Below are 11,417 nucleotides of genomic sequence, written 5' to 3' on the forward strand. Positions count from 1 at the left end.
GCGTCGGGGTCGTATCATCAAACAAATAACCACAGACTTCAAAAACCTGTCGGACAGCTGATCAGTCCGTCTACTTCCTAACGCTTGGGAGACTTTACGTGTCGAGCATATTTTCCGCAAACATATGATGGCCAAGGGTACTCAACAATAACTTTCTTTTTCCTTTTTCTTTCACTAGAAGAAGCATGCATAATGAACCATTCAGATTTCATACAATTTTCAGCAGCAACTCCGTTCGCTCTATTTGCCGAGTGGTTTTCGTTTGGTTGCAGCACAATAAGAATGCTCATCTTTTCTTTTCTTTGGTGACAGCAGTCTACTTTACGCGTGAAGTTATATAGACTAAAAATTACAGTATTGCGGTTGTGAACTAAACGTAATGTCTGATTCTTCAAAATGCATTGCAGTTAATACGAAAATCAGGTCGAAAGGTGAGCAGTCTCGTGCATTACGCAGTGCAATATATGTATCTTGAGTCAAAGCCAATTCACCTTAGAGCAAATGTGCAGTGCTCGGAATCGTCCTACGAGTCAAGCACAGGAACTGAAGGTATGTAATAAAAACTGAAGGTATGTAATAGAACCAAGCAGTAATAACTTAATTAACGAAACAAAGCACGTATAATGTAAAAAAAACAAAAGAACACTTTATTTTGCTTTTCTTACAAGCAAATTTTCACAGAAACACACTTTACTCCTGCATCACTTGCGCTATATAATTATTTATTTATATATATGTACAAAACGGAATAAGGTCACTACCGGTAACACAAACATAAAATAATAAATGGGACGGGACAGGGCGGGAAACTAGCATAGTCATCTTTGGGGAAGGAATGATTTTGGTATACAATTCCTAGAGCATAACACAAAAGAGAGTGTCCATACTAAACAGAGTCAAGACTCATACAAATGCCAAAAGGAGAACAGAAAAAAAAAAACGAAAAAAAAAACGAACACTCTATTGAACGTAAATGTATGAACAAGGCAAATGAATTTGTCATGTACAGGCAGGCCAAACACAACACATGAAAGTAGGGGCAGTAAACGGAAGACAACTAAACAAAATGCATACTTGAACATTCTTACTTTGGTACTTAAATGCACTACTCTGTCACCTTTTTAAACCAAGTTTAAGACAAAGAACACAATTTAGTGAGACGACCGAACATATGAAACATTACTTAGTTGTTTCTCGGACAAGCACCATATAGTTGAAAAAAAAAAATGAATACTAACAAGGCTGTTGATTCATTGGATCACACGACCACCAGAGGAAAGAAATGAGAGTTGTTTGACATTTTCACCTGGTCATCAACGATACTGTACAGACCAACGCCGCGCTCAACGAATAATATTAAAATAATCACGACAGTTCGAACAATGCATGTACCGCGTAATATGTGTAAATGACGGAAACAGCCGTTCAGTAAAGAAAAACGTACCAATAAGCAGAGGAACAGTATTTATATATTTATACTTGCAAAGTCACTTATACACATAAACGCAACACAAGATAGGCATCTTGTAATAATTATAAATGCACTCGTTGTGAATCACAAGACATACAACAGTAACAAAGGAAGAAAGACAAAATCAGCGCCACGCACACAATTCTCTTCCTCATCGCCAGCGATTAACAGACAGCGTCCCTCAAGAGTTCGTCGCGTAAGACGGTGAATGAGGCACCAGGGGGCATCTATCTACAGGCAGAGAGCCATGACCCGGGTTTCTATGCTTCTAGGAACTGGTGTGGGGGGAGTGGGGTGGGGGAGGCTCCGGCGAGCGGGCGAATAAATACGATGCGGATAAATAGCGCAGAAGGGGTTCGGCCGGATCATAGCTTGTTCCTACCTGAGAACAAGGTGGGGTGGATGAAGGCGCTGGGCACGCCGGCCGCCGCGCCCGGGTAGTAGCCGGGCAGGCCGGCCGCGTAAAGGTACGGCGCCAGGGAGTCGGGCGGCGGCGGTGCGTCGTCCTTCTTGGGCTCGTCGCCCTTCTTGGCGTCCTCCTTGGGAGACGGCAGCGCGAAGCTGGGCGGCAGCCCCTGGCCCAGCATCTGCAGCTGCTGCACCAGGCTGGGTGCCTTGTCGGTGTCGGCGGAGCGTTCAGGAGCGCCGTCGTCGGTCATCTTCTTGATGTTGTCGATGTGGTTGCGCAGTGCGTCAATGTGCCGCTTGGAGAAAAGGTGGTCCTGCATCGAGGTGTTGCTGAACTGGTGGTTGTACTTGACCGAACACAGCGAGCACTCCTCCGGAGGCTTCGGAGGCTCGATTTCTTGGCCAAAGGTCTTGGCAAAGGCAAGCTTGGACTTTTTCTCTTTGGCGCGGGCGTTCTGGAACCACACTTGGACGACCCGCTTGGGCAGTCCGATTTCTCGGCCCAGCATTTCACATTCGGCCATGGAGGGTGTCTTGTAGTCGGCAAAGATGGACTTCATCACCTTCAGCTGGACGGTGGTCATCTGGGTGCGGAACCTCTTTCCAGAGCCCGAGACGGGGCGTGACGGTTGCTGCCCCCCTGCACCGTGAAGCCCTAGAGGCGACGTGGGGTTGGACTCAAAGAACGAATCGTCGCCGTCCATATTGTCTGTGGACTCGGAATGGGTCTCGGAGCGCGCGTCGTCGGAGACGCCGATCCGCAGGTCCATGCTCTTCTCGCTGACCGACAAGTGGTCACCGGACCTATCCGAGTCCAGGCGTAAAGGCTTGCTCAGGTCTAGGGGGGCCTCGCCGCCACTAACCTCTGCCTTGTTCGCCTTGGGCTTGAAACTGAGGTCCGTCGGCGCTCCGGTCATCTCGTCCAGGTACTTCTTGAGAGAGTCTTCATAGTATTTCTTCATTGTGCTGTGGACCAGATCCGAACCCGCAGAGGGCGAGATGGCTTTGCTTTCCTCGGAAGCGCTGCTGGTCGGTGTTCCTGGGTTGGAGTCCGCGTCGCCATCTGGGAACGAGTCAATGTTGAGCTCGCCCTTGCTGTACAGGTCTGCGTGCCGAGTCGCTAAGTGAGACTCCAGCGCCGACCTAGCCTTGAACAGAGCGCGGCAGAAAGGGCACCGCTTGTGGATCACTTGCTGGTGCGCCCTGAACTGGCCTTTACGTTCCCGCGCCCGCGTATTTTGGAACCACACCTGCACGACACGCTTCTTGAGGCCCACATCACGCGCAATGTTCTCGAGCATCTTGCGGCTCGGGTTGCTTTCCATCTGGTACTTTTGGTAAAGGTAGTCAAGTTGCTCCGGCAAGATTGTGGTCCGAAGTCGCTTATCGCGTGGTGGGTCGCCCGTCGGGTCCTTGTTGTCTTGCTGCTGTAGCTGCTGTGACTGATCTTCTTCCAGCTTACGCTTCCACGGCTGCTGCTGTTGCGGCGGCGGCGACTGAAGAGCAAGCTGCTGCTGCTGTTGTCCCTCGTACTGCAGAATGCCGAACGAAGAGTTTGGTGGATAGTTCGGGAACAGATTGGGGTTCATTATGTGCACAATTTGATGTTCACGCCACAGGTCAAACCGCGGAAACACCAAACTACACTTGTCACATCGGTAAGAGCTGTTCTGCGGGCTTTTGCACGGCGGCTCTGGAGTCCTTGGGGATGAAGGGTTCGAGGCACTCACCATGCTTCGATCGTCACCACTGCCACCACCACCACTACTGCCGGTTCCAGTCCCACTGCCAGTCGCAGCAGCCTTGAGCTGAGCTGCCAGTGGGTTTTCGTCCTTGAAGCAGGAAGTCTTCTGGTGCTTGATAAGCTCATAGTAGCGCTGAAACACTTGTAAGCACTTTTTGCACTGGTAGTTGAGTCCTGGCGTCCTCTGGAACCTCCCTGAGCCGTCGTCCTCCGGTGCTGAAGGCGGCTGGTTCTCGTACACTTTGCGGGCCTTCTGACGGGCATTCTGGAACCAGACGACGATGACGCGCGGACTCAAGTTCAAAAGCTTGGATAGGTACTCGAGGTCGTCGTCCTTAGGGTAGGCGTTCGTCTCAAAGAACTCCTGAAGCACCTTTATCTGATAGTCTGTGAACCTGGTCCGGTTGGCCCGCTTCCCGGAAGATCCGGCCGAAGGCGTCGACGTCATCGGCGTAGGCGTCGTGCTCGAGGACCGCTCCAGCAGGGGTGGCGGCGGCGTGCCCAGCAAGAAGCCATGATGCACCGGAGACGCCAAGTCTAGTGGCGGATCAACGGACAGCCGAGACGTCAGGGAGCTCAGGAACTCGGACTTGCCACCGCTACTGCTGCTGCTGCTGCTGCCGCCGCTGTTGTGCTGCGAAGGTTGCAAAGCAGGGGCCTCCACCTTGGGTGTTAAAAGGACGCCCTCCCCGTTTTGAGTCGCGTTAGAAGATGCGACACTGTCTTGCGTATCCGTGCTAGCAACCTCAATGCGCGCCTCTTCTTTGATGGCATCCTTCTTGACGGGAGCCTCAGACGGTGTTGTCGTCGATGAAGTGGGTGCCTCCTTACTCGCAGTGGACGGAGGCACCGGCTTTACAGTAGAGATGCTGCCGTCGTCAGCGTTGTTGTTCTTCTCGGACAGCGGGATCACCTTGGCCTCGCCCGTCTTCTCGTACTCTTCGAGGTTAAGGTATGTAGACGGAGGGTTGTTAAAGTTGTACGGCGAGTCCTTGTTACGCTGGCGCTCCTTGAAGAGGGTATTGCGGAACCAGTGCTTGATGACCTTGAGAGGCAGGCCAGACTTCTCGGACATCTCCATCAGTTGCTCCTCAGTCGGAGAGTTGTTGATGTCGAAGTAGGCCCGCAAGATGCGCAGCTGTTCATCGCTGATACGAGTACGGGCCCGCTTTTGCTGTTGAGCTTGTTGCTGTGCCTGCGCCAGTTGCTGATGTTGTTGTTGAAGCAGCTTTTGTTGGGCAGCAAAAAAGCTAGGATCCATGGCTCCTGGCATCATAGGGTGGTTGAAGGCGGACGTTATGAGTGGATCCATATGAGGTGGCATGACAACAGGAATCAGCGGCGGATGCATATTCATAGCCGCTGCAAAGGGCATGTTCATTCCCATCGGTAGCCCCATGCCTAAGCCCATGCTCATGAGCAGCTGATTAAATTGCAGTTGAGCTGCCATCTGGTTGGCCGTCACAGTGGACGCTTCTGACACTGGCTGCTGCTGGCTCGCTTGCGGGGCCACCGACAGTGACACCGGTGGTGTTGCCGAGGCAGGTGTTGGGAGCTGCGGGGAGTGGCCTGCAGCATTGGTTCCACTGCTGTTGGTGTTACCACTACCGCCGCCAGCACCATTGCTGCCACCGGTGCTTCCCACACCCGCCGTCGAGACGCCCACGGCTGCACCCGGCGAAGCCCCATCGGCCTGACCGCCTGCGGCCTGGCTGCTTGCAAGGTCCAGCATACCCTCCTCCGTGGGAACCTGCGACGCATTCTTCTTGTCGTACTCCGTCCGGAAGTCGTCTGCAAGCTTGGACACGAAGTCTAGGGGCACTATGTCATGATGGACTTCTTCCCTGTGAGCCTTCAGCACCCAGATACTGGAAAACTCCTTCTGGCAGAGGTTGCATACCGAGCGGTTGATTTCAGGCATTGTGTTCTCTTTCTCTGGTTCAACCTCTTCAGCTTCCTTCTTCACTTGTACAGCTTCCATTTTCGGAGATGTAGGCTTGTCCAAGTCTTCCTTAGGCTGTTGTTGCTGTTGCTGCTGTTGGAGGATTTGCTCCCGCTTTTCGGCGTCCCTTTTCATGCGCTTCTGGTTAAATTCATTGAACTGCATCACAACGTCGAAACCGAAGCCTTCTAGAAGATGTTTATACATCGGAGGCTTAGACCGCGGGTACGGTGATCTCAAACGAAGCAATTGCTGCGTCGCCGTGGCTGCAGCCTGAAGCTGAGGGTTGGTCAGCTGATTATCCGGCATCATTTGTTGGGACGTATGGTGCTGATGATGATGGCTGTGCACTGGATGCTTCTGCGTGACTACCAAGGGAGACGTTGACTGGGCTACTGAGGTGGCAACGCAATACAATTGTTGATGTTGCACGAGCGCTTCTTGTGACATTAGAATTGCACTGCAGCGGTTACATGTCACCATTCCTTGTGAAGATGTTATTTGTGATGAGAGTAACACAGGCTGTTGACCGACGTGTGAGACAGTCGACGTGATGACGTGGTGCAAACAGCTACCGTCTGAATGGTCCTGCGAGGTCGGTGTCGTACATGTGCTAGCAGGAACTGGAGTTGATGGTGCTGAATGCCCGTGGGACATATTTTGTGACGATACTTCCGGCTGCTTCTGTGGAAGCTCCGGGGCTGGTTGGGGAGGCTTACTTGCACTCAGCATATCTGACAAACTCTTCTGTTGAGAAGGTTGTGGCGAGTCAGACGGAAGAGGGATTCCAGATTCAGGCTTCTCTATCAGAGGCGAGCTTAAATCGACTTGGCCCGTTATTGCTAGTTCATGAAGCTTCGATGCTCTGGTTTGGTGCAGCACTGACCTCATGTGGATGTCCAAAGTGGAGCCTTGAGTGTAAGCTACCTTGCAAATGTTGCACTTGAATGGCTTCTTCTCTGATTCGTTGTTGTTGTTATTCGTAGGAGAATGTGCCATAACTTGGGACAACGTTGGCGACTGAGGTGGTGCGACGGCTGTTTGAGATGTCACACTGTTACTGCAATTACTTGGCGCAACAGTAAGTGGTGTAACATTAGGTGAACTTGGCAGCAAAGTTGGTGCTGGACTACTCCCATCCTTCAGACTCAGCTTCAACTTGTGCAAGTGAGAAACGGAATTATAATGCACTAAAAGGATGTTCTTCTGAGTAAAGGACTCTTTGCAGATGTCGCATTTATACGGTCGGTTCGGGTCCAAATACTTTTCCATTGGATAGCTGAGTTTTTCCCCCTTTCGGTGAAGCAATGTCTTGTTGTGGCTTGTTAGATAACTCTGGCGAGTGAATGCAACTTTACAGCGGTGACATTTGTATTTCCTTGCAGGATCATTGTAGCTGTCTTCGGCCATGGCTTGACTGTTAATATAATCTTCGAAAAATTGTTCTTTCAAGGTTCCTCCTTCGCCAAGACCGTGTACACTAGTGTCCATAGGTTCAACGCTGCCGTCATTTTCGTTGATTTGAACTCCATCATCAGTGTCCATTTCCTCGTCCAACGGAGCATCCTCTTCTCTGTTGCTTTCTTTCTTCAGTAGTTCCGTCGTTTGCGGGTCCAACACCGCGCCACCGCCACTTGTGAGCAATGGGTTGTTAACTAGGCTGGTCTTGTACTGCTCCAGTTCTTCCGGCGTCATATCTATGTGCGACGTCTCCACATGTTTCTGGAGCGCAGCGACAGAGCGGAAGCTTCTCCCGCACAGCACGCATTGCGTGGCCGCCCGAATGACATGGTACTGGGAGTGGAGCTGTAACTTCTCCAGCGTTTTGAAGGCCAAGCTACATTGATTACATCTGTACTTGTATACATGCCGCTCAGAAACTGCCAGTTGATGCTGAAGCTGCTGCTGCTGTGATCGCCGTGAGTGGATTTCTTTGAAGTGAACTTGCACTGCTTGCGGTGTCATGAAATACTGATTGCACGCTTTCTTCCAACACAGATAGCCAGGACCTCGAGGAGTCTGCTTCAGTTCCAAGTGGCCTGTTTCGGTCTGGTGGCTGAACAGCTCCTCCAGAATGCTGAAGCTTTTCCCGCAAGCGCCACACGTGAGGTCTTCGATCGACAAGCAGTCGTCAAGGCCCATTTTTTCCTTGTTTTCAGAATCGCTCGCTTGACAGTCAGCATCAGCACTGTCAGAATCTTCATTGGCTGCAGGCAATGCATTGTGCTTAGTAGTCGGGTGCTTGCCTTGTTTCGCTGTCGTTACTGTCGATGCCCAAACAGATGTGTCAACAAGAGCAAGAAGTCGTTGCATTCCTTCAGATGTTACGTTGTGTGTCTCCACGAGATGTGACTCAATTTTGTTCAGTGCTTTGAATTGCTCCTGGCAGAGCGGACACTGCACCGACTTAGGCTGTTGCTGAGCTTGCTGTTGGGAGGAATGCTGAGATGACACGTGCGCGTGTAGTAGCGTCTGGCTCTTGGCAGTGAAGTTGCACAATTTACATTTGTGTCCCTCGCTGGCTTTCTCTTCCTCGGAGCGATGAGAACTCGCAGCAGCTTCGGCTTTGGCGGCGTTTTCGAGTAAGGCTTGCTTTAGCATTGAACCTGGACTTGACGGACCTCCTGACTTGTTAGCTGCTTCTCTATCTTCCGCAGGCAACACGGGGGGTGGTAGGTCCACTTCCATTGCTTCCGTACCTTTGTTCTCTGGAGAGGTAAAAGAAAAAGAAAAGCATGTGGTGAGCTTAAAACTGTTGCACGAATATCCTGGGCTACCTTAGATTTCATGACGACAGAAACAATACAGGTGAACCTGACTGGTGGCGGCTTTTCTAGCAATATCAATAATAGGGCTAGGAGTAGCTTGCAGTGCAAGGGGTGAACAACCAACGCCCAAGAAACGACCTTTGCTCTCTTGACGACCGACCCAAGCACTATCGTTTGCCACTAATCAAGGTTAGCCAGATACAGCTCGTTTATTTGGCGGACGCCACCGCCGCCGTACACCAATGAACATGTAAAATTGTTTCATATGTCACGTGTATATTCGCTCCACGGGGTTGCAATAGCAGAGTGCCTTCGGCATGACACGAGTGGAAATTGAATTTTGCTGATTTCGCCAGGCACAGCGTGCAGTTTCTTTCGTGAAGCTCTGAAATCATAAAATAGTGCCCGCTTGCACGCATACTTGAACAATAACAGCAGCCATGCGATGCCTTGCCAGTTTTAAACGATCAAATCGGCGATCGTCCGAACTGGGTGGCAACAAATGCATTTTCTGCATAATTTGCCTCTTATGTAAACGCCTTGAAACTGAAATCCGGCTGTGCGTTAGGAAGAAGAAATTGTTGACTGCTCAATGCCCTAGCTGTTTTAATTTCTATCGACAGTATAGCTGTGATTTTCAGATCTACAGTTCAGTAAGCACCACACAAGGGGCATTTCCGCACTTTTGACAGGGACCGGTATAATGAAAACTAGTGACACCTCTTGCCTACCATTAACGTTGGTAGCGCTGGATTTCTTCAAGTGACAGGTCGTCGCGGCAGCCGATAATGTCAGTGCAAAAGCGCCCGTCCTTCGCGATCGTAGGAAAGCGTGGGGATCGACAGACTAAACCACAGCATAAGTCTTAAGAAATTAATGAAAAGAATAGTGTGCATAAGCGTGCTCGCAATTTTTAAGCAACGGGGCCAGTGGCGTAGCCAGGGAGATGGTAATGAGGGTCCGAAAAAAAAAAACATTCTGGCTATGCTCTTGAATGCGGTAATTAACAAACAAAAACGATCCAGTAAACAGCTACTGCATCCATTTATTACGTTGGCTGGCCACACAAATGAATGCAGCGAACGCGCAGTGCAGTCGGCCTCTTTTGTGATCCATGAAGCACGAGCCAGCGTACGTGGTGCGTCGGGCCACCGATTCTCTTTTTGTTCATATTAAAGGTTTGCATCAGCCTGCATATGTATAGCAGTCGGAAATATATGAAGCTCCACTCACAAGCTTACTACGATTAGTCTAAATTGTACCGCAATGCTGCGTAAGTAACGCGTCCTTAAAAAAATCTATTATCTAAATAGATGGCAACGGAGAAATCATTCTAGGCAACCACTGTTCCAATTGTTGTGACGTTTGTCACATTTAAAACGGAACAGTTGAATCGAGCAAGAGTATGACGCATTTTTTGTTTTATTTAGGGCTCAAAAATCACTGAGAATTCGATCATTAAAGAATACCCGACGATCGTCTACAGCTAAAACTAAGCAATAAGAAACGATGTCCGAATTTCATGAATTGCATCCAATATTGCAAATAAACCGAAGAAAATTGATACATTACACGCCACCCTGAAATATATCGCTAATCCCTGAGTATGACTTTTTAAAGACCCCGTAAAGATTGTGTCAATTTAATCCAAGTTGTTAATTTACAAAATGCGATACCTGTTTGTTGAGCAGGGTGGTAAACTTTATTCTTCAATGTTTTCTTTACTTATCAATTTTCGCTTTCTTTAAAGATTCTAATTTGAAATTCTGTTTTCCAGTCACTAGAATTTACCTTTCTCTCTCAAATGCAGCAATTTCATTCAACTTGATACACGGGGTCTATTATTAAAACATATCCGCATTTTAAATGAGTTTGAAATAGAAAGATCAAATTGGCTGAGACATAAAGCTTTCTCGAACAATGGTGTGCCAACATACAACAGCTAAGCTTTACGCTGAGTAGCATGCCAAAGTATAGTCGGGTAAAATTTTAGAAGTCCGCGACATTTCCTCCTCAAAGGCGGATGCACACAGTGCCTGCACCAATGGGCGTTCACTCCAGACTGACGTTATGAGCCGGACGACCGGTGAACCCGCCTTCGAAGAACTTTGTCTAGTGTATGAGCGGGACTATTCTTTTAGTCGAGGAGGCGATCGTCTGCCGCGCTTCGGTCGTCTGAGCGGGGCCTCACCGGACTTAGGTTGCATGCGACTACAGTCAACACCAACAAATAACCAGCAAGGCTGATGAAGAATCATCATAACGTGTTCGTGAAGAAGCGCAAGGAACGCTACAGTTTCCTCCGTTTTCTCCTGTTCACTGCTTCACATGCACGTTATGATGCTCTTTTCTGATACACTTCGAAACAGCGACGATAGTCAGCGTAGGTGCAACTGAGACGCACCCATTACAATTATCTTATTTTTTCCATTTCCTCCCATGCCTCATCAGAGAGTTATCCCTGTCGTCCTCTTCAGATAATTAAACTACCAGCGTCTTTTCAGCTACCAACAAGCTATTCGCGCTTAGTGTGTTCAGTGTATGCCAATTCACACTCTTGAGTGCAGTGCTTTCGCTGACTGCTCGTACGGGAATGCCGCAGCGTGTGTGGTTCCACTGGTAGGCTCCTGTCCTTAGCGGTTACTGCTCTTAAAGGGGTCATGAACCACTTTTCCAAGTAATGATGTAATGACCTCAGTATCGGAGTTTACTGCCTCCCGAATCGATTGCCGCAAAAATTTCTCGAATCCGTCAAGAATCAGCGGAGTTACGGGGGCTTGGCGCACGCTCCGAGCGCTTTCTCTCTTTTCTCGTGCCGACGAGCGCACTGGAAGCTAGACAGGGAGGGATGGCATGGGGGAAAGAAGTTACGTCAGCGCGCGTCATGAAACGCGATCGCTCTCCCGCTGTGATTCGCTCGCGCGAGTGCGGCTACCGTGTACTGAGGAGTGCGGCGCCGGCAAGTGGCGGCACCCCGCGGCAAGAAGCGCATCTGATCCGAACGCCGCTCTCGATTTACGTCGGCTATCGGCCAATAAGCATGCTATGTCTCTTGCGACGTACAGCGGACAGACGTCCCGCCCA

General features: G+C 49.8%; 1 protein-coding gene across 3 annotated transcripts in view; it reads right to left on the bottom strand.

Moving 5' to 3' along the window:
- Positions 1-627: 627 nt before the first annotated feature.
- The window catches only part of LOC119375239 (zinc finger homeobox protein 4), a 252,257-nt gene continuing 241,467 nt past the window's right edge, over positions 628-11,417 (bottom strand). For all 3 annotated transcript variants that reach the window (XM_037645431.2, XM_049420444.1, XM_037645423.2), the window contains one exon: positions 628-8,273. In XM_037645431.2, the coding sequence (XP_037501359.1) occupies positions 1,837-8,273 (6,437 nt within the window). In that variant the 3' untranslated portion in view covers positions 628-1,836. The remainder of the gene's footprint in view (positions 8,274-11,417) is intronic.

Source organism: Rhipicephalus sanguineus, chromosome 1 (assembly GCF_013339695.2).
Source record: "Rhipicephalus sanguineus isolate Rsan-2018 chromosome 1, BIME_Rsan_1.4, whole genome shotgun sequence".
Taxonomy (NCBI): Eukaryota; Metazoa; Arthropoda; class Arachnida; order Ixodida; family Ixodidae; genus Rhipicephalus; species Rhipicephalus sanguineus.